At 29.1% G+C, this 22,277-nt stretch overlaps 5 protein-coding genes across 8 annotated transcripts; 3 read left to right on the top strand and 2 right to left on the bottom strand.

The window, feature by feature from the left end:
- Positions 1 to 25: 25 nt before the first annotated feature.
- On the top strand, positions 26 to 2,384 carry LOC149892472 (uncharacterized). Of its 2 annotated transcripts, none has more exons than XM_090079928.1 (2): positions 26 to 848; positions 927 to 2,384. In XM_090079928.1, the coding sequence occupies exon 1, from the start codon at positions 386 to 388 to the stop codon at positions 800 to 802; it is 417 nt and encodes a 138-aa protein (XP_089936054.1). In that variant the 5' UTR covers positions 26 to 385; the 3' UTR covers positions 803 to 848; positions 927 to 2,384. The 2 variants fall into 2 exon arrangements, with proteins under 2 accessions (XP_089936054.1, XP_089936053.1); XM_090079927.1 differs by having other exon boundaries at positions 943 to 2,384.
- A 5,042-nt stretch (positions 2,385 to 7,426) lies between these two features.
- Positions 7,427 to 8,911, top strand: LOC145189793 (uncharacterized). Its single transcript, XM_090079932.1, has 3 exons — positions 7,427 to 7,717; positions 7,822 to 8,016; positions 8,603 to 8,911. Exons 1-3 carry the CDS (start codon positions 7,538 to 7,540, stop codon positions 8,894 to 8,896), a joined length of 669 nt encoding a protein of 222 aa, XP_089936058.1. The 5' UTR covers positions 7,427 to 7,537; the 3' UTR covers positions 8,897 to 8,911.
- A 10-nt stretch (positions 8,912 to 8,921) lies between these two features.
- On the bottom strand, positions 8,922 to 9,767 carry LOC145189805 (uncharacterized). The gene is made up of 4 exons (XM_080066477.2): positions 9,633 to 9,767; positions 9,521 to 9,552; positions 9,244 to 9,330; positions 8,922 to 9,124 (listed from the first exon to the last, which is right to left on the bottom strand). Exons 1-4 carry the CDS (start codon positions 9,703 to 9,705, stop codon positions 9,002 to 9,004), a joined length of 315 nt encoding a protein of 104 aa, XP_079922603.2. The 5' UTR covers positions 9,706 to 9,767; the 3' UTR covers positions 8,922 to 9,001.
- Positions 9,768 to 10,682: 915 nt separating this feature from the next.
- On the top strand, positions 10,683 to 14,260 carry LOC145194954 (uncharacterized). 2 transcript variants are annotated; one of them, XM_090079929.1, is made up of 5 exons: positions 10,831 to 11,909; positions 12,072 to 12,154; positions 12,259 to 12,430; positions 13,524 to 13,728; positions 13,913 to 14,260. In XM_090079929.1, exons 1-5 carry the CDS (start codon positions 10,907 to 10,909, stop codon positions 13,947 to 13,949), a joined length of 1,500 nt encoding a protein of 499 aa, XP_089936055.1. In that variant the 5' UTR covers positions 10,831 to 10,906; the 3' UTR covers positions 13,950 to 14,260. The 2 variants fall into 2 exon arrangements, with proteins under 2 accessions (XP_079928832.2, XP_089936055.1); XM_080072706.2 differs by having other exon boundaries at positions 10,683 to 12,154.
- Positions 14,213 to 21,319, bottom strand: LOC145194958 (trifunctional enzyme subunit beta, mitochondrial-like). 2 transcript variants are annotated; one of them, XM_090079930.1, is made up of 20 exons: positions 21,155 to 21,319; positions 18,232 to 18,285; positions 17,964 to 18,024; positions 17,689 to 17,733; positions 17,273 to 17,304; positions 17,069 to 17,136; positions 16,900 to 16,987; positions 16,675 to 16,796; positions 16,441 to 16,506; positions 16,309 to 16,364; positions 16,105 to 16,141; positions 15,962 to 16,009; positions 15,826 to 15,865; positions 15,598 to 15,719; positions 15,409 to 15,488; positions 15,288 to 15,335; positions 15,113 to 15,200; positions 14,872 to 14,946; positions 14,375 to 14,539; positions 14,213 to 14,295 (listed from the first exon to the last, which is right to left on the bottom strand). In XM_090079930.1, exons 1-20 carry the CDS (start codon positions 21,201 to 21,203, stop codon positions 14,257 to 14,259), a joined length of 1,383 nt encoding a protein of 460 aa, XP_089936056.1. In that variant the 5' UTR covers positions 21,204 to 21,319; the 3' UTR covers positions 14,213 to 14,256. The 2 variants fall into 2 exon arrangements, with proteins under 2 accessions (XP_089936056.1, XP_089936057.1); XM_090079931.1 differs by having other exon boundaries at positions 17,964 to 18,021; positions 21,155 to 21,309.
- Between the last annotated feature and the right edge of the window lie 958 nt (positions 21,320 to 22,277).

Here is a 22,277-nt window from a genome sequence, read left to right on the forward strand (position 1 = left end):
TATATTTATATATTTATCTCACCGCAGTGACATCAGAATATATTAATTAATACTATTAGATCTAATAGAACTAGTTAATATATTCTGATGTCACTGCGGTGAGATAAATATATAAATATAGCAGTGCAATTTTACAACATATTCATATTATTATGTGGAAAGCTGTATATAAGAGACAATCTATCACTTTCTCACTCAAAATGCAACCGTTAATACCTGAGGAAGGTGTTCAAACAATTATTGAAGAAAATAGAACTGAAGCAGTATTAAGAGATATAGAAAGAAATATAGAGGAGGTAAAAGACGTCTTCCCATTAAATCTACATACACACAGCGATGGAACTTGAATGCTGGGAACAATGGGATTTGGACCAAGAAATTGAAGATGAAGCTGGATGCAGTACAGAATCTGCTCAATAACAAAAAAATACACAAACTGAAAAAGAAGATAAAGAAATACTACATCATACCCCAAGGTTTCCAGGTAGAAACCAAAATACCAACTACTATGGAAGCCCGTATACAGGGAAATTCAAAGAGCAAGATTAGAGGAGGAGGATATGATAGAAGTTCTTCAAACAAACCTTATGAGAGAAAAACGACAAGTCCAAAGGATAGAAAAGTTGATTGGAAAATACCTTGTACAAATGAAAACGACGAAAAAATCTCAACGCCATCTTTCAGCATTGAGGTTGATGAAAGCACAGAAGAGAAAAATGACTCCCCCCATAGAAGTGATAGAAATACTGGAACCACACGAGACCGACAGCAACGATTTTCCCCATCTCAAGAGCTTCTTTGATATCATCGACAACATAGAGAGCGGTGAAGTGGGATTTGATTTGAAAGTATTACTTTTACATGGTTATTGCCATAGAATTGTATGTAATAATATTGAAAAATATATGTCTAATTTTTATATGTAGCATTTTTTATTTAAAGGATGCCATACCGGAAGATTATTATTCCACCTTGTATACACCGGACCAAATAATCCCAGCATCTGGTTTGATATCAAATCCCAAAGCGCTAGATACTACCCACTCCTCTGGGCATCACACACAAAATGTACCTATAAGGACGGCACTGCAACAGAGCACCATGGAAAATTTCATACACATCAACTCCTATGCACCACAGCCTTTATTGAAAGTGAAAAAGGGGCGATCAACCAGTATGGGATTAACAACATTGCCTGAAATATCAAGCGATTGTATATTAGAAACAGACTCAGTCAAGACTGCTTTAAATGCTATTTCGCTGACAAAATGCACAACTATCACTGCAAGTGTGATGAGTGTGGTAACTACTGCCACTTCAAATACATCGGAGATAAGGCCTATGTCAACAACGTTATCCGATACATATGCAGGATTGCAATTTCAGAGGATTGTACAAGCTTCGGCATGGCAAAAGATGACCTCACTACAATCAAGGAAGAAACCCAAAGATATATTCATAGAAATAGTAAAGGATGCCAAAATTATAAATAATAGACATGAAGAAATATTGAGCACTAATAATATATTGTGTAATTTGGAAACTACTTTGTCACAAAATCAATTAGAACCACTAAAAAAAACTTTATTTAGACAAAACTTTCTAACTATAAGACATGATGACGTTATAATATCAAGAATACCATCCAGCGTATGATTGGGTAAACAAGGCTTATTAAATTATGTGTTTAGCAAATTGGCTATAGACAATCACATGGCATTGAATGATTTAAAACAACAATTAGCAAGATGGCTATTTAACGTTAATCACAAGAAAAGAGGCCTCATTATGTGGACCAAGTGATTCAGGTAAAAGTTTCTTAGCTAACCTATTATATGGCAGCTGTAAAGAATATGAGGTGGGTACATTTCAATGTCCAACAGGGCCTCAACCATCCTCCTTTATGCTTCAACAATTAACCAACAGTTTAGCTTATCGATGCGATGAAATATTTGAAAACATAGGCGTTGTACAGGTACTAAAACAGTTATTGGAAGGGAGCAACACATTATACAGCGATGTAAAACACAAAGATGCTATAAAAATAGATCCGAGAAGTGTTGTAATCACTATGAATGCAACTTACAAAAATGAAATCTTCAAATGGCACCCTCTAGAAAGAAAGGCTTTTGAAAATCATTGCTTAATACTATTTGTACCAAACCGATTGAAAGAAATGTATACTGAAGAAGAAATACAGGATCAATACATATATATAGGATCAATACATATATATAGACGTTTAATGTTTTTATTAGCCTGAAATCTAGCAGCAGCTGGGATATAATTATAATTACTGTTAATAGTAGATGTAGGATCTAATTCTCCATTTACAACTCTATAATCCTGTACATCCTTTAATAAAAAACTCTCCTAATTAGAAATATCCTGCGGTAGTGCTTGTATATCAAAACAATTTTCAAAACCATATATGGTTTTATAGGATCAACAGGTGACTGAATAACCTCAGCAAAATCATAGGGTTTTATAGGATCAACAGGTGACTGAATAACCTCAGCAAAATCATAGGGTTTTATAGGATCAACAGGTGACTGAATAACCTCAGCAAAATCACAGGGTTTTATAGGATCAACAGGTGACTAAATAACCTCATCATATCCTTCCAATTTATCACTGGTATCTCTACGATAAAAAGTTTGAACCACCAATAAAAATTCCATACTTTCATGACCCTTTTGATAATAACTTTGTCTGACTATACTCTTCATACCACCATGTGAGTATGTAATAAAACCATCCCTATAATCAGCAGCAGCAACATAGACACATTGGTATTTCCTAGCATGAAATTTAGCTTCTAAAGCTTAATTATCAGATGTTTTTCTATAATTTTCTATAAAAAATGATTCACTGTCATTAACTTGATCACAATCTACAGTATTAACGGTAATATTACATGTATTTGGCATTAATAAATGTCTAATTTCCTTTCTTAATCCAACATCATTCATCCATTCATATGCAAATAATGTTTTGTCAGCTGCATTATTTTTCTCTTTGAATCTTGGATCCCTGGTAGATATTTTACTAGGATATATATTATAAATGGGTTTATCTGATGTACCGGTAGTGACCATATATGAATTTTCCAATAATACACAGGATGGTAAAGTCCCAAGTAATTTAAATTTAGATTTAGTTACTAAATCCTATATAATTGTAACATCATTTACATGAATCAGAGGATATAAATAATCACTAAATGTTTGATCACCTTCAACATCAAATACTCTCAATCCAATATTAGACATTTGTAACGGTACTGTAGATGAAGATGTGGTTTTTAATTGGTTTTCAACTCTAACATCAGCAATACTCCATTTAATACACTTATCGGTATAAAATAGTGCAGTGGCAAATTCAAAATACTTTTCATTTTCTACTAACAACTTTGGAAATTCAGTGGGAAAATAAAATATTTTCTCTTTAGTGTCATCACAATTAATACAAACATAAAATGTATCTTTCACAGTGGCTTTCCCAATAGCCTTTAGAAGGGTCCCATAATTGTTCAACTCTGAAATCGACGTCTACCGGTTCCACTATATTGGGAGGCTGATCTGCCATGATTATTTGATTTGGTTCCTCTGGTAGCCCAACCTTTTCTTCCGCTTGGATGTATAAAACTTCTTTTCAACATTCTCACTCTGTTGATTAAAGTCACACTGCCATGGAATATTAATAGGTTTTTGAAATCGCTCTATACCAAACTCTTTAAAAGATTCATGGAGATATTGTACTCTCTCCTCCCTAGGAAGTGCAATTAGCTGATTTCTGGTTAAATTATTCTTCATAGTAGTAGGTGGTAATTTCTCAGGAGTGAAATCTGGTTTATATGAACTAATTTCCCATTGAGGAGTATAGGGAACTATACTTTTAACTATAGTTTTTCATTATATATTCTCTCCAATTTAAATTTATAAGTATTATGTAAAAATTGCTTAATAGGTTCATTTTTAATATAGTCCTGTGCTTCAGTCATTAGCTCATCCAATGAGTCATAATCACTAAATATAGAAACCTCATCATTAGATATATTAGGAGTACCAAGCATCGATTCCAAATATGACTTATGCTTAGTTAATCCTAATTCATTCAAACCAATATCATGCCAGGCTTGAGTCCTGGGAGAAGGAGGAGGTCTAAATAATTTGTACCCTTTGGCCAAAGATTAAGCATATTTGGGAAAAAGAGATATATTTTGACGGAGAGCAGAAAAAGTTTGTAACATACCTCTAACGCCTTCGACCACAGACCTAGGTTGTATACCACCAAATAAAGAAGTAGTAGCATCGGTAACCATCCTAGCTTTTTCAGGATCTTTAAAGTGACAAAAACCCCACTCTATCTCTCTGAAATGGCATAATCTCAGTTTTCTTATTTTCTTTCCCATAATAATATTTAGAATTATTCTGAAATTCACCTAAACCAGGTTTACCAATACCTTCAGATGGATTCCATTGTATAACATCAGGATCATTAAGTATCATGGCAGCCACATATTGTCCAAAAATCATATGCAAATAAATTTTCATCAATACATTCTTCATATAATGAATGGCATGCAGCTTTACCACACCAATCAACATAGTATAAATATAGCATTAAAATATATATAACGAATCTGTTATAAAATTGCACTGCCATAGTTTTGAAGTATTACTATTAGATGTATTATTCATATGGATTTTCATATATTACTATTAGATATATTATTTATTCATCAGTAGTAGTGCAGTCAACCGATATATAAAAATATAAGATCTTATATTTTTATATATCGGTTGACTGCACTACTACTGATGAATAAATAATATATCTAATAGTAATATATAGAAATCCACATGAATAAAAGGCTTTGTAATCAAATCTTACCTACGGGCTAACGAATTTTTTGAGATTTTACCTAAGGACTAACGAAATTTTTGAAATTTTATCTATGGGCCAACTAAATTTTTGAAATTTTGTATGTAAAGATGGAGACTAAAACAAGTCATGACCTTCAAAGATTGCAACAATTGTCCAGTTAGTGAGAGGCAACGGTTTGAAAAAGACTTCAAGTGACAACCATGTCTGAAAACTGTTTTTCACCTACCCAATAGAAGGTTTGCCTTCACACTGGATCTAATAGTTTATAAACACTATTGCTCAAGTTTGATTTTTTTTTTTTTTGTTTACCTTAAATGACCAAGTTTCTACAAACTGATGTATTAGAAGTTTAAATAGAAAAGAAGCTTCTTTCGAGCAAAATTTAAAACAAAAATGTGTCTATAGTTTGTTTACGAAGCATAGATTGATATAAATACATGAAGTTATATTTCTATTCTTTATCTTCATCATCGATAACCATATCTGATGGAGCGGCTTCCAGTGTCCAGTTAAAGATCCCCTGTTGTGGTGGAGATTACAAAAAGCTGCAGTTTCTTGATGAACCTTGTAGCTTTCAAGTCATGTCTTACTTTTCCATACAATTTTATCTAAATGGCTTACTCCAATTTACATCAGGAGCTTGGATCTATTCAGTACACCTCCAGGAATCGTCCTAACATCAACCATTAACCATGAGATTCGCCAGTATTGTTAAAACAAAATTTGAACTTGAAGTTCTGACCACTAATTTGGGGTTTAGTGTAAAATAGTTTAAAACACCACTAATAATGTAAAACAAGTGTTTTTTAATAGGCCCCTAAACCTACGCATTTTTAATAATTCCGAATGTAGTTTTAAACAGGTTGTAAAATTTTCCGTTCCTTGAAGGAATTCATTTCAAATAAAAACGCAACTTTATTTGAAATATCTGCTTAAACTTTCCTGCCCACAAGCAAAGGGAGGAGTTTCTTTTCTCAATGAAAGATTTTTGAATTGTGTACAGGGGGTGTGTTATTTATAAGTATCTTTGCGTATGTCTGAATAAATTGTTTTGCATGCTTTTGTGAATTTATGGGTAAAGTATATATAAATATGTAAGTATAGTTTATGTATAATGGTTTATTTAAATAGATAGGTAAATAATTTGTAGATAAACGTGTAAAGTATACGTATGTAAAAATATATATTAATTATAGTATAAGTACATGAACGAAAATATTTACAAGTTTTAAAAAGAACCTTTAAAATATTAAAGTTAATTTTATAAACTCATTTTTATCCTCTATATATCTCATCATAAATAATTATACACATAAAATTATAAGTAATTTGTATATGTATGTATGTATGTATGTATGTATGTATGTATGTATGTATGTATGTATGTATGTATGTATGTATGTATGTATGTATGTATGTATGTATGTATGTATGTATGTATGTATGTATGTATGTATGTATGTATGTATGTATGTATGTATGTATGTATGTATGTATGTATGTATGTATGTATGTATGTATGTATGTATGTATGTAGCTAGCTACAAAAAGAAGCATCTGTTAGCGATCTAACAGTAGTTTTCATAAATACGTTGCTTTATTTTTTAAAGTTTTTTCACTCGATTTAACATTAAGTTAGCATCAAATCACGCTTATCGAGTGAACAAAAAATGAAGAAAAATATTGAATGGTAAGTCACCTGGAAGGCCTGTGAAGATTGAGAATTGATAAATCCATACCACTTAGAATACAAATAAAAGCTCCTTATCTTCTAAAATCTTTTTCAACAGATATAATAAGCTGTGGAAGAACAGAATATTATCTTTTGCCTTCTGCAGCCTCTAAAGGCTCCATTCAATTAAAACATCAGGAGAGCAGCATCAGGTAGTGAACACAACTATGTTCCGGATAGCATCTAAGTTTCTGTCAGTGTTGTAGTATCTGCACTGATCCTTGTAATCTGATCTTCAAGTTCATTATATTTCAGAATATTCTGAATTGAATTGAAAACAAAATATTAGCTTCAAAAGCTCTGCAACTTTTTCATCAAAATTCTGAATTTTGGTAGTATTCGGTAGTATTCGGTAGTATTCAGTAATATTCGGTAGTAATCGGTAGTATTTGGAAATATTCGAAAGTAATTGGTAGAGTTTCTTAAACTTAATGACTTTTCAATTCATTAATATTGAAAAGATAAATTAAATAAAGCATGTAACTTTTCAATTAATCCTTAATATATATAGTAAGAATTTTATCGAAGTTCACATTGGAAGTAAAATACATATTATCTTTACCATGTTTGAACATAGAAAATCGCAAGTGGTAAATAATTAATATCGCTAATACATAATTTGTTTTTAAATTTTTTTTTTTTTTAATTTTATTACATTTATTTCAATTGTTGTTTTCACCATTATCCCTTTCAACATTAATTAAAAATTATTGTAACTTTCAAAACATAAGAAAATTCAGTAAATTGAGATAGTTGCTTAAAAAATAGATTTTAAAAAGCTACAACTTATCAGCAAAGAAAAAGAAGGTGATCGAAACTTGCATTCAAAGAGACAACAAAACACATTTGACGTCAACAAAGCACATTTGACGTCAGTTAACATTAGTTTAACTAAAGATCGACTAGCAAAACAAAATGGGAATCAAATCGACAAAGTTTGTAAAAAAGTACAATAGCCATCTAGAATTAAACAAACTGCAACATCACTTGATTTTATTGGAGAGGATTGTTCATGATCATAAAAATGAAGCACACCTGGCTTCTAAACTTCAAAAATCAGAACTAATTACAATTTTAGATACCATTAACAATCAAGTATGAGTTTTATTCTCATTAAAATTCAATGATCATTTTTTTCTTTTAAGTTTTTCGAATAAGAAAATTATGTTAGTTTATTTGAAGTAATGTAACCTATTTAGGAAAAAAGGTTATTGTCAATGGAGAGAGATTTCCAAACGCTTAAACTGGATACCAAAGAATTTGAAGAGGTCAAGTTGGCGCTTAACAAGTTGGCAAATGAAAGTATTGAAACTCGCCCTCGTCTACCTTTGCTTATTAAGCAAATTGTAGACAAGGAAAAAACATCTTGGGATGATAGTGTTCACGAATTAAAAGTATTTCCATTCTTTTACATTAAAATTTTAAGTCTTTTTAAACCAGCTATATATATATATATATATATATATATATATATATATATATATATATATATATATATATATATATATATATATATATATATATATATATATATATATATATATATATATATATATATATATATATATATATATATATATATATATATATATATATATATATATATATATATATATATATATATATATATTTTTAATATAAAATTTTAAGTCTTTTTAAACCAGCTATATATATATATAGCTGGTTTAAAAAGACTTAAAATTTTAATGTAAAAGAATGGAAATATATATATATATATATATATATATATATATATATATATATATATATATATATATATATATATATATATATATATATATATATATAATATATATATAATATATATATAATATATATATAATATATATAAAATATATATATATATATATATATGTATATATATATATATATATATATATTGTATATATATATTGTATATATATATTGTATATATATTTATATATAACAGTAAAAGAATATTTTTATCCGAACTTTCAGGAACGGTATCAAGCTGCTAAGCAATACACAATGGAGCTTGTATCCATGAATTTAGCCCATGAGAGAGAACTTAAGGATTTGCAAAGACGAATGAAGCGTTTAGAAAAAGAGGAATTCTTTCCTAAAGTAAAATCAGCTGATCCTGAATATTACAATAACAATGAAGAAAATTTAGATCCAATACCCGACAATCAGCACGTGTCAAAGTTTGATAAAAAATTTTCAAAGCTCGATGCCGCAATTAAAAAATTAAAGGATGATTTGTTATTTTCTAATTTTAACAAAAATGTTTAATTTAAGGAGAAAAAATATCCAAATGTTAAAAAAAACACCTTTTTTTGCTACAGTTTCATTACACTTTTAAAGTCTCAATCTCTAAAAAAGTATAAGCAGTAATTGTTATTGATCGTTATTTTGAGGACGATTGATTGCCATGCTGCAAACGATGTATTCATGGGAACAATTGTCATACTGTTCGATGGCAGTTGAATTCATCCTGCAGGTTTGCCTCTCTTTTGAACACTGAAAAATTATTCCATACTGTTACTTAAGCTTTTTATTTTGTACAAGTAAAAAAATGTATATATTTATTTTATAAAATCACTTTCTTTAAATATTACATTTATTTCAAAAATACTTACGCATTTATATGCTAATTTTTCACATCTTCTGCTTAATTTTTCGAACCACCCAGTATTTTTATTACATTCCTGTAACTCATCGAAGCACTGGAAACAAGAAATTAGAACTTTTAAATGCTTCTGATTTTTCTCCAAGATGATAACACGAAGTTAATTTAACTTTACATAATTTAACTTTATGTAATTGAAAAATGAAATTATCCTTTTTGTTCTTAAGATAATAAGACCCAAAAAGGTAAGATCTATTCTCAGAAAACTGGATACATTTATTAAATACCTTTGCAGTAAACGTTTTCTCTTGTTGATCATCTAAAATAAAAGAGAAAAGTCTTAATAAGGATTTCTGTACTTATCTTGCAATTTACCAAACATACAAAAGCACTATTAACTTTTAACTTCCGTGACACGGCATGCAATTACTGTTAGAATTCCTAAAAGGAATCCGCAGCGAAAAATAGCCATTTTAAAATTAAGATATATTTAATAAATTACTTCAAGACTTTTATAGCGTTCTATTTGCGCAGCTAACGAATTGAATGTGCTGCAGAATAAACATTCTATTTTCTTTTTTCAAAGTAGAAAACATATTATAAATAGATTTCAAACGTGTCGTCTGATAAAATATTTAGCTGTACTTAAGTACTTAAGAGGTATTTTTGTTACTAAAATAAAAAAAAAAGAAAAAAATACCAATTATCAAAGCATCACAGAGTAATTTTAATCAGCACAAATTTAGGTTGTGATTATTAAAATGCCGTCCATACCGAAATTTTTTCTAACTCATATATTTAATTCTAAGTTAGTTTTTAGTTTCTAACATCTGAATAACAGAAATCCAGAAATATCGTTTAGTCGGGGAAATATCGTTTAGTCGGGGAAATATCGTTTTGTTCTTGTTTTGTCTACTAGCTTCAAAACCATTAAAGAAATTACCAAAGGGAATTATAGAAACGCATTTTTGCTTAAGAACTATTGAACCAAAAGCAGTTAGACTGATTTCTTCTGATATAGAAGTTTGAAGAAAGGGAAAGGGCTATTTTCAAGAAATTTTTTCTTTAGCTAAAATAGTAAAACGTTTGTAAATAGTAAAAGATAGTTTCAATGATAAATATTTTGAAGGTTTTAAAAATGATTTTCCTTGAAAAGTACGTTCTTATTAGTAGCCTTATAAGATCGAAAATTAGAAAACAAACGCATTAACCTTTGACCTTCCATGTAAAATTTTAAAAACTAATTATTTATTTGATTGGCGAAGTTGAAAGCAAAGTTTGTAATTTACGTTTGTACTTTACGGAACAGTACTGTAGAAATACTTTGCTGTTGCATCTCATTCTGTCACCTTTTAAAAAAATTTTAAAAGAGAAGTTTATTTCTTATTACCCTGGTGTTGTAATATTTTTATTCTTTTATCTATTTTTTTTTTTTTTTTTTTTTTTAAATAAGACGTCGAAAATTATGATATTGTGAGGTAATGAGGATGGTCATTTACAGGGAGCTGTAAAGAAATTTTAAGATGCTGTGCGGCTTTACATTTTTTGGTTCGATCTGCCATTAGAGCATGCAAATGTGAACTATACCGAAAGCATTTCGTGTCGAAAGTTTGTTTACGATGAAAAAGATCGGCGATGAATAGAAGTTATTTAGCGAAGTTATTTAGTAAAGTATGAGGAGAAAGTGTTTGCTTCTACTTAATGTTCTATGCGAGCATTTGGTAATAAGCAAGTCTTTGATTTTGATTCTAACTTTTTATTCGCTGTTTGGTGTAAAGAGTGCCAGGTTACAAGAAGAAGGTGAACGATTTTTTACTGTCGATGAAAACGGGAATCTCTTGGAAGCAAAAGAGATTGTGTACACGGCTGAAAATGACAAAACATCAGTCTTACCAAAACATAATATGGCCTCTTCCTTGATCGTTCACAGCACCCCGCCTATTAAAGTAAAAAATTTTGTAGCTAACCAACCAAATGAAAGGCATTACCAAGTGTTTTCTACAGAAGCTCATGTCAAGAAAACAGATGAAAGTATTGATCTCCCAAAAACACTCTCAGAATTAGATACCTTGACAAAAACAGAAGGCAGCGTGTTAAAGAACGAGATTATCTCCGCAAACTTGATACATAAGGATTCACCAACCAAGATTTTAAGTAACGGGGAAAAAAGATTCGAATATTCGAAAACATTTTTACCGCTTACCTTAAAAAATTCTGCAGTGGTTGTACAATCACTAAGAGATAATACAAAAACTTTATCTAACACAAAGAATTTTACAAACCGAAAAATAATTTCTAAGCCTTCAGCAATTGCAATAAGTTTGAGAAGCGGATTGAAAAAAGTTTCAAGTAATGCAACGTTTATACAAAATACACCTCGGACAACGCCGTTTAAAATTTTAACTTCAAATCAATCAGCAAATTTATATGAAAAAGAAAAAGAAAAAAGCATAGTTATTAAAAAAATAAAAAAACTTAATGAAGCAAAATTGAAAAATGATTCAACAAAAATTAAAGAAAAGCTGGAAGAAAATATTGAAAATACAAACAGTAAAAATGAAAGTAATGATATCTATTTAAGAAATATGCTCACAAACTCTACGATGAAAGGATATCTTTCAAAAAATAGCAATTTTACGATAGAAAAGGTTGGTGCACCATTGAACTCTCAACAAGGTGAAAATAAGTTATTATATGTGAAAAACGAGCAGTCACAAATAGAATCTCTTGTAGCATTGAGCAAAAATCATGCTAATGCAAACCAGACATCTAATAATTCATCAAAGACATCTCAATCTGCAAGTTCTCAAAATTATAGAAATCACTCTTTACATTTAGTCGATACGACTGAGTTTGTGAAGCTCATTTCTTCTTACCAACCGAATCATGAAGAAGTAGATTTAAAGACGTTAAAAAAGACTGTAAGAAGTATTTACACCCATATTATTAACGTTATACATTTTCTTATTTATTTCTTCACTTACAATTTCAACGAATAATTATAAATGTTTTTGATTTTGTTTAGAACATCGCTGAATGTTCTTCAAGTTTAATGTGCCCTGTTAACAAATATTGCTTGCACTTTTTATGCAACGATTGCCAATTAATAAACCACGCATGCATAGAAGACGATCATTGTTGTGAGGGATTAACTTGTATTTACGGAAGATGTGATAAAAAAGAAAAAGGAAGCCCAGGTAGGTAGAGCATTCATTAGAAATTTATTGCAAAAAACCTCCCAACATGTCACAAATTTACTTCGTACAATTATCGAGTTGCAAATATTATCAAACCTGTTGTCAACTGGTTTGAAATTTTAATCGGTTCAGCAACTAAAAATTTAAAAATGAATTACACTTTAAAACAAAAAGCTCATACATTCTTAATACATCTTTTTGTGGATAAAATTTTAATACTACTTAGACGATAGTTCGTCTGACTTTTTTTTCCCGTGAACTTTGGGAAGTCAGACGAGAAAACTTTGGTTATTTAAAAAAATGAATAATGGCGAAATATAATTACGTTTTGCAGGTTTAAGGACGGGGGTAATATGCCATTGCTGAGAGCTTTTAAAGCTTTTTTTTCGTAATCCTTCAGAAGTTTAATAAGAAATAAATCACAAACTTTTTTAAAAGCATAATTTAAATTATCTTTTTCTTTTGTTATACTGCTGCTGAATAGCACTGATAATTTAATTTACTAAATTTTGGCGCAACGTGAGATTAATCCCCCGAAACTTTACGATATTTCATTAAGATCAAAGAAAAGCCGCAGGAACATATTTGTTCCGGTAGATGAAAAATTGCATTAGCGCAAAAACCAAAGTTTTCTCGTCTGACTTCCCAAAAGTTCACGGGAAAAAATAGTCAGACGAATTATCGTCTAAACACTACTAAGAATTCCAAACGATTCACTATTTTAATTGTTGATTCTCGTTTAGTTACACTCGTGGTTTTTTCGACATTTGAAAACAAAACTCACAATAAACATTTTAAATAATTGACAGGAAAAATCAATTTTTTTTTGCATTGACTGTTTTTTAAAATATATCTATGGGAAAAAAATTTTATAAAATAAGATAAATAGGTATTTGGTTTCAAAGCTAGAATCTAAGTTGTGATCGAGGAATGTTTTCAGAGAAAAGCTCTTGCATTAATGTTGCATGAAATTCAACTCCCTTATATATGCTTATACTGCTGCTTATATTGCTGATTATGGTTGCTTTACATAGTGGGCGAGACTTCCCTGTTTAATCAAGACTGGCAATTTTAACTTATCGGAAATTTATAGGTTCTATTTGTGATAAAGACAGCGACTGTAACCATGACTCTTGCTGCGTAATTGAACCCACTATATACGAGTACCACGGAACATGCAAAAGAAAGCTCGAAGAATATCATCAATGCGCACCTGTGTTGTTTCGAAAAGTTTGGATTGAGGAAGAGAAACCAAAATGCGGACCTTGTAAAGAAGGACTTAAATGCTCTGAAAAAGGGTAAATAAAAAAAATATAGCTGTTAAGAGTAATTTATAAAACGATGTTAGTTTTTTAAAGCAATTCATAAAAGTTTAGGCTACTTTCTGTAAACAAAAAAACTGAACGGATTTGCTATTCACAGTAGATCTAGCCTACCTAAAATAAAATCTGTTAACTTAATGTTTGCGTTATCTTTTTTTAGTGTTATCGCCAGCCACTTAGTTTGTATGAAACATTAAAAAAGCCAAAAAGAATCAAGTTTCAAATGAGGTTAAACATCATCGCGAATCTGGAATAGTGTAAATAAATACTTTATATTTATTATAAATAATTTTCTAGAACATTGTCATCGTTAGAAATACAGAGAATATGAAATAAAACCATAACAGTAAACTGACTGTCAATCGAATGCAGTAACGAACTTTAACAGATGGTGAAATACATTAGCTCAAAGTAATGACTTAAATGTTTATGGCATGATTTTAAAAAAAGAACCATAATATTCAAAAAGTTATTGTTAAGAAAAAATATAATTTACAATTTCATTTAACTTGACGGATATCGTTCAACAAGCATAGCGTGTCCCTAAAAAAACGAAAGAAAAAAAAAATTTATATACTGAAGTAGTTTCAAGACATAAAAACAAATAAAAGAGAGAACTTACAAGTCCACCAGCAGCACACGCGCTCAACAAACCATATCGTTTTTTATCGTGGATAAGACGATTTGCGGTGGTAGTTAGTAATCTGACGCCTGTAGCACCGAAAGGATGCCCAAGAGATAAACTACCTCCCCACGTGTTAAGTTTTTCAATAGGTATAGTACCAACCTAACAAAAGTAGTGATTTTTTTTTCCTTTTTTAAACTTCATTTGTTAAAAAGGTTTGATCCAGATTTGCTTTTAAAGGATTTATAAATCAACCCACCCAGGCATGAAACCCAGGACCCCTCGAAGTTAAAAGGTGCCAGAAATGGATTTTATTTTTGCCAGAGTTTAAATATTGGGACTATGTTCACAACTTTCCCCATTACAGTAATTGTTTACATTTAAATGTACAATTAGATTGCAACAGTTTAAAATGCTTTTTATCTGTGGGTATTTAAAATCAAGAAATCGAATAGAGAAATAGTTGCTAGATTGGGATATGAGTCTGATCTCACCTTTTCGGTTCGTCCCATATAGTCCTTTGCGAAGGCTACAGAATCCATTGCTTTCAAATTAGCAAGAACTTGTCCCTGAAATAAAAACAGAAGTTTAAAAATAAGACACTTTCTTCGCCAACATTTGTCCATCTAAATTAATCAACTACAAGCTATATTCTCAAACACTACTGACTATTGGTGTTTTATTTTACACAGTCTGAACTGATTATTGTTCTCTTGCTGAATAGTTATAACTTACAGCAAACGCTTCATGTATTTCAAAGACATCAATGTCATTAACACTCAATCCACATTTTTGTAATAGTTTTCCAGTAGCATAAGTAGGTCTAAAAAAACATTGCATATGATAAAATTTCAATTTTATATAAAACTTGTTTCAATTTCATATTAGTCATTAAAAAAAACTAACTAACCCTAAAAGAAGCTGATCTTTTGGATCTTGTGAAGCATAAACAAAATCTCTAAACATGAATTAAGATGTCAGTTTATGTGACTTTAACAATGTCTCATCAAAATCGCATTAAGTTTTTATACCTCAAATATGCTTTTGGTTTGTATCCAGCTGCTAAAGCCTTCTCTTCAGTCATAATAAGGCATGCTGAAGCTCCATCTGTCTACATTACCCATTTAATATAAAAATAAAACAGATGAGTGAAATGTAAAGCACACTTTACATTTGTAGAACTAATGATGAAAATTATTCAGTGATAAAACAAATCTCACCAAGAAAGATGCATTTGCAGCAGTAACTGTACCATGTGGTTTTATGAATGCTGGTTTAAGTTGAGCCATTTTCTCCAAATTAGAAACTTTTATACCATTATCTTTTGATACATATTCTCCACCTTTAAATTTTTAAATAACAGAATTAATAAGAAAAAAAATTTAGACTTCAATTATTTAGCTTTAGGTAAGATAATAAAATGTTTTCAAAAACAAAAAGCTTCATACCTGGAACTTTAAAAGTCAACACATCACTCAAATATCCAGCCTTAAAATAATAAAATACATACATAAATATATAAACACACATACGACTCTGATTGTGTTTTAAGAAAAACAAAACATTCATCAAAAATGAAAATACTTCTTGTGCTTGCAAAGCAGCTGTGTGAGATCTCAAGGCAAATTCATCCTAAAAAATTTCTTAGAAGTTTGAACATCTAAAGTAAATTTAATCAGAGAAAAGGAAAGAAAAAATCAAACAATAATGAGAGATGATGACCACACCTGTTCCGCTCTTGAAATATTGAAAGCAGCTGCTAATCTATGACAAACAGTACAAAAAGTTTGTACATTTTTTAAAAAGTCAGCAAAATCAAGAATGAAAATTTATTTATAGAGATAAGATGCAAGTGTTAACCTTAATTTTATAAGACCTAAATTATTTTTATTCTAATACTCTTAGTAACATGAACAATACTAAGTTTTTACCGATCCCCACTTTTACCCATTGTTTCTCCTGTAGAAAACTCTGCAATAGCTGGAAGCTAAAAAATAGATTTATTTGATTTAACTGTTGTAAGATAGAAAACATGGCATAAAAATATAACCATTAAAAATTACCTCAGGTGATAGATGCTTTGGTCGAATAGACGCTATAATGCTTAAACGTTGGCCAAAACTTTTTGCCTGCAGATAAAATAACAAAAAAAATTATGTAGAAAGCTACTTTAAACAACCGTAAAAAACAATTGTGGCTCAAAAAACCATGACTAATTTTTTTCAAAGAGGTTTATTAAAGGTACATGGATTTTAAACATAATTTTATCAAAATTTATTTTTTTTTTTTGAGTATACCCTGTTTAAATTAAGCAACTTTTTTCTGAGTTCTCTATTCAGCCTGATTGGAACATCAGACATAAATTCAACACCACCAGCAATTATTGTGTTACAGACACCAGAGTTGATTAAGCCGATACCTAAAATAAAATACAAAAAAAAAAGATTTTCATGTCTTAAAAGATTTGAACAAAGCAAAATTTTATGTTTTTAAAATGCTATATTTCATATATTTCATAATACCTGTTGTGATGGCTTGGTTACTAGATATGCATGCCATAGTAACACTGTGAGCTGGCACACTAGCAGGGAACCCAGCACTTAACATAGACTAAAACCAAATAAAAAATTAAGATTCTGCTTATTCTTAAATCTGGACTTTAAGCTGTACAGTTTGAAATAAAAATTACACCTCACGTGCAATATTTGCAGTCTTTACTTCCTGAATCACACTTCCCATAATTAAATAATCAACTTGATCTAAAAAATATTTCTAAGAGAGTGCTTTTATACTAGGTCAGCAATCACAAATTTTAAACTAAACATTTAAAACAATGGAAAATACTTAAGAAAAAAAAAAACAAAAAAAAAAAACAACTCTAAAAAAATTGCAAACCTGGGGAGATTCCAGTTTTCCTAACTAAACCTCTAAAAACAATTCAAAAATAACCCTAAAAAAGTCTATTAAAATCAATTACATATAAAATCAATATATATATATATATATATATATATATATATATATATATATATATATATATATATATATATATATATATATATATATATATATATATACATATATTCTATAAAATTACCACAGTCATGGTAATTTTCTAGAATGACTTTTCTACATATTTTTAGATATGACAATACTTACATTTCTTAACTTATTTTAAAATGATGTACTTGAAAGTAATAGGAGTAGAGAAGAACAGTTCATTCATAAAAACAAATCAATCGATTCATGTTTTTAGGCTACACTGAGTATTATTTAATGTTAATGAACTAAATGAACTTGTTAATACTTACAATAAAGCCTCCCTCCCCAAATCATGAGGCATCAGATTTTTATAGCTAAAAATCAAAAAGTTAAAAATGTCGAACAAGGTGATAAAATTATAGGAAAGTTTTAGTGAAAAAATGCAATAAAAGTAAGAAAAAACATCAATTTTAAAAATTAAATTTTAAAAATTGATATTTTTATATATATATATATATATATATATATATATATATATATATATATATATAAAATTAATTTTGAGATGAATCTTAAATTTTTTATCTTTTTGAATTAAATATACCTGGTAAAAGCCATTAGGAAAGGAGTACGCACTCCATCCACTAAAACAATATTTTGGCCTGCTAAATAAAAAGCCAAATAAAAATTTAATATTAAGAATATATTAAGATAATAATAAAGAAAATAATTGGATAAATTTAAAAATTTATAGCTCAGAATTTTTTTTTTGTAGCTAATACATATTTAAATTAAAAAACTAAAACTTCACAAAAAATTGTCACCCTTCTCTTACAACACTCACATGGATTAGAAATTTCTAAAATAGCTACCTGACTTTTTCCCAATCCCTGGAGTTGATGATGCATATCCTCGCACACTGTTAGCTAAAGTAACAAACTAAAATTATGAGTTAAAAATTTCATTGGCTATTTTTTGACACATAGTTAACTTTTTTGGAATGATTCAATTTATCTAATTTTTCACATAAATTGCTCAAGATTTTCATATAAAATAGAAACAGGAAGGTTTTTATTTTTCAATACATTTCAAGTTGTCATGTGACAGGTTGCTCACAAAATTTGTTATTTATTTTAAAGTGATTTGAATGAAGTTTAATTTGTTCTCTTAGCAAACCTCTCAATGTTTGTTGATAAAAGTTACTATAAAAAATATTCAATAAGTTATTAATGGTTATTATTAAGTTTATTAAAGATTAGCTAATGATAGTGCAGTCAAGGTTAAATTCAATCAGTTGCAAGAGAGGCTGGCATCTTAACTAAATATATTCAGATACTTTAGACAAAATAGGGTCTAATCTGGTAAATAGCTAACTGGTCTCCAATTAAGTTGTCATTATTGTGTGACTATTATCTTATTACTACAAAGAACAGAAAATGGTGTTGAAAGAGAAAGTGTTGTGCAAAGCAAAACAAAACTTCAGACTTAGATGGGTTTTTAACTGGTCCAACTGGCACTTAACATTTGATTCTGGATGATGCATTTATTGAGTGTATTCATACTTTACATCTATGTCATGAAAAAAATATAATCTTGATTTGTCTTCTAGCTCATTCATCACATATTCTATAGCAGTTGAACAGTTGTTTATGGCCAAAATGCAATAATTTAGATAAAGAAAATTAACCTCTGTTTCTTAAACAGGTGTATAAGAGTGGCAAATGTTTTACAGATTTGTACATTTTCAATGGTCTTCAATAAACTGTGTTATTTCCATTCAACAAAAACAGTATCAATCAACAGGCATTAGCTTATTCAGGAATACTTAATCCACCAATGTCTACAAACTAATTGCTAACAACACAGTCTTTATCATCATTTTCTGAACCAGCCACAGCAGCTTCTACTTTAACAAGCAAACTAGCTTCAAGGTTTGACAATAATAAAGCACAACATGAAAGTATGAAAAAAGAAATTGAAAATGAAATGAAGAGTTTTTTCTAATAGAAACATCCAAAAGTTGCTGGCTATTAAAGAATTATTGTTAATGATTATTTACACCATTAGTTTCTTTTTTTTTTTTGCAATGGTGTAATAAGGAGTTAAGTAATTTTTTTTGTATGTTTTGCATATTTTTGCATATTTTATTTTTGTATGTTTTGCGAAAGAATTATTAAAAAATTTGGTGTTATTGATCATCACAGAGAAAGAACAAAGCAACTCAAAGTAGTTGAAAAAAAAGCTAAAAAACATAAAACTAACTGTAAACTCTCAATGCCATCAATGAAGTAGAGGATGAAGAGCAGCTTATACTGCCTGCAGCCAAAAAAAAGTAAAGTTGCTAAATGCAAAAAGTTTAGAAAAAAAATTTCATTCAGACATGATGTCATCAAGAATCTAAACAGCAACACATGTTCACCAAAGAGATTTGTAATGGGTTCTGAATTTTTTTGCTGTAAAAAATCTAAAATTCAAATTTCTATATCCTTTGTAAAAAATATCTTTTAGGCTGTTATGGAAATTTTTTAAAACAATAATGTATTTATTTACTGCCTATTTTATGGAAAAAGAAATCTATATAATAAAAGTTATTTGGTTTTTATGTTTTGGTGATTGGTTTGCATCAACTTTACTCTCTATTTAGAAATTGTAGACAATTGCTTTTAACCTTGCCCTTGGTGCAAATATTCCATACATTGCTTGAGTTAATTGATGACATGCAGACATTTGATCACCTAAATAGACCTTTTAACTTCTATATTCCTAGATATTTCATAAAGAATATCATACCCTTATTGGATGAAAATAATTTTAACACTAATGTTTAGCATCATTTATGTTTTATATATATATATATATATATATATATATATATATATATATATATATATATATATATATATATATATATATATATATATATATATATATAATTGTAAATTTGAAATAAATACTAAGCTTTAATTGTAAAGAAATTAAGTACAAAGAAGCCTGTGATAACATTGAAAATTTTTTGATACCATGTTTATATAAGTTGGTAATTTTAACTTCAAAAGTTTTTTATCCATGTTATTATCTATTTTAACACATACTCAAAACAGAAAGAAAAAAATCAATAAAAACCAATAAAATTGATAAATTGGTCATAAATTCTTTAGAGAAGAACTTAACAAGAATGAAAGAAAGGAGATCAGTCTAATATTCAATAAAAAACTGGCTTCAATGAAACCATGAAAAATACATTTCTTCAAAAACAGTTAGAAGCATCTTAGTTAGGAAAAACATTGGTGTCAATGCAGTTATTATAGACCACTGATGATTATGGCCAGAGATTATGATGGTGTAAGGAAAAAATTAATTAATCTATGGAAAAGTAGAAGCAAGTAATTTTCAATGATAATAATAATTTTGAAGTGATAAATAGAAAAAGAAAGGTTCTTGTTAAACCTTAATTAACAAAAATTTTAAATTATATATATATATATATATATATATATATATATATATATATATATATATATATATATATATATATATATATATATATATATATATATCTGTGTGTGTGCATGTGTGTGTGTCTGTCTGTCTATGCGCGTGCAATAGTACTTTTATCATAGTAACATCTACAAACTATATTTATGCATAAAAACATTACAAAAACAATACAGCAACTTTATTAAGCTGCTTTTGCTAAATACAATAAAGTCGATAGATTAGCTGTATATTTTATTTGCACTAATCAAAGAAATATAGATTATTAACTTATGTTGTTTCAAAAATTCACAACTTTACCTGCAACTCTGCAATTTAGGGACTTTAAAGAATTCATAGCAGAGGCCATCGTGTTACAGCCACAATATGTTTAAAGAATGAAAGTTTCCTTTAAGCTCGGTATTGAACTTTGTACTTATTAGTGTATTCCTCAGAACGTTAGGTGTAACAAGCCATACGTGAATTTCCGTGATTTATCAAATAAATTACTTGGAGAAATGTGACCACAACGATAAAAAAGAACTAAAAGTTTCGAATTGCGCTACGGTTTAAAATTAACAAAATATCCAATAAACTATTTATCTGCACAATCTTTCACAAAGCTTTTCTCTTAACTTGAGGTATAAGTATGAACGACGTAGATATAAACTGGTGACAATTCGAATTTTATACAGACTGGCGTGCAAACTAACATAAACACAGTTTTGTTTAAGCTGGTTTAGTTATGAACTGGAGTAAGTGTGAACATGAAAATTTAAATATAGAATTAACTTATTTTTAATATAGTAAAACAGGGTAGAATGAAATAGAGGGTAGAATGAAATAGTTATGACTATGCTTATTCTTTTGTTCTTAATTAATTATTGAATAAACTTTTTGCAAATATTTTTTGATCATGTTGTAGAGAATTTTTTCTGAATAAGATGATATCAAATTTTAATTTAAAAAAAAAAGTTTTTTTTGATAATTTGTTAAGTTTTCGAATTTTGAAAGTGACCAATCAACCTCTATGAATTTTTTGTATAAATTTTAAATCAATTTGTGTTAATCTATTCTAATATAAAATATGCCTCGAAACAAGTTGCTCTTAAAGAAAAAAGAAAAACCATACACCGAAGAGCAAGTTGCACTTGCAGTGGCCAAAGTACAAAGCGGTGAATTTTCACTAAGCAAAACTGCTCAATCATTCAGCATACCAGTAGGAACTCTTCATAGGCGTGTCCACGGCATAGGTGAAATAATTGGGAGTGCTTCAAACACGAGATTACCGCAACAACTTAAATCAACTTTGGTAGGTATCCTAATCAAGTTATCCGATTGGGGCTTTGGTAGAACTTACAATCACGTCATCACACTAGTTACCGACTATTTGCAGCACCAAGGAATTTTGATGAAATTGGATTTTCTGGTGATCAAGGCAATC

Source organism: Hydra viridissima, unplaced genomic scaffold (genome assembly GCF_058129835.1).
Source record: "Hydra viridissima isolate aposymbiotic clone 2 unplaced genomic scaffold, HvirCarnegie_v1 scaffold_2, whole genome shotgun sequence".
NCBI lineage: Eukaryota > Metazoa > Cnidaria > Hydrozoa > Anthoathecata > Hydridae > Hydra > Hydra viridissima.

Bases quoted from the DNA above. Each gene is read 5' to 3' on its own strand.
- LOC149892472 (XM_090079927.1), top strand. From the start codon at position 561: ATGATAGAAGTTCTTCAAACAAACCTTATGAGAGAAAAACGACAAGTC. The intron at 849-942 runs GTATTACTTTTA...TTTTATTTAAAG, and splicing joins AAGTGGGATTTGATTTGAAA to GATGCCATACCGGAAGATTA.
- LOC145189793 (XM_090079932.1), top strand. From the start codon at position 7,538: ATGGGAATCAAATCGACAAAGTTTGTAAAAAAGTACAATAGCCATCTA. The intron at 7,718-7,821 runs GTATGAGTTTTA...TAACCTATTTAG, and splicing joins TAGATACCATTAACAATCAA to GAAAAAAGGTTATTGTCAAT. The intron at 8,017-8,602 runs GTATTTCCATTC...CCGAACTTTCAG, and splicing joins ATAGTGTTCACGAATTAAAA to GAACGGTATCAAGCTGCTAA.
- LOC145189805 (XM_080066477.2), bottom strand. From the start codon at position 9,705: ATGGCTATTTTTCGCTGCGGATTCCTTTTAGGAATTCTAACAGTAATT. The intron at 9,331-9,520 runs GTATTTAATAAA...TCTTGTTTCCAG, and splicing joins AGAAAACGTTTACTGCAAAG to TGCTTCGATGAGTTACAGGA. The intron at 9,125-9,243 runs GTAAGTATTTTT...ATAATTTTTCAG, and splicing joins AAAAATTAGCATATAAATGC to TGTTCAAAAGAGAGGCAAAC.
- LOC145194954 (XM_080072706.2), top strand. From the start codon at position 10,907: ATGAGGAGAAAGTGTTTGCTTCTACTTAATGTTCTATGCGAGCATTTG. The intron at 12,155-12,258 runs GTAAGAAGTATT...GATTTTGTTTAG, and splicing joins TAAAGACGTTAAAAAAGACT to AACATCGCTGAATGTTCTTC. The intron at 13,729-13,912 runs GTAAATAAAAAA...ATCTTTTTTTAG, and splicing joins CTTAAATGCTCTGAAAAAGG to TGTTATCGCCAGCCACTTAG.
- LOC145194958 (XM_090079930.1), bottom strand. From the start codon at position 21,203: ATGGCCTCTGCTATGAATTCTTTAAAGTCCCTAAATTGCAGAGTTGCA. The intron at 14,947-15,112 runs GTAAGTTATAAC...TTTTTATTTCAG, and splicing joins AAATACATGAAGCGTTTGCT to GGACAAGTTCTTGCTAATTT. The intron at 14,296-14,374 runs GTAAGTTCTCTC...TCGTTTTTTTAG, and splicing joins CGTGTGCTGCTGGTGGACTT to GGACACGCTATGCTTGTTGA.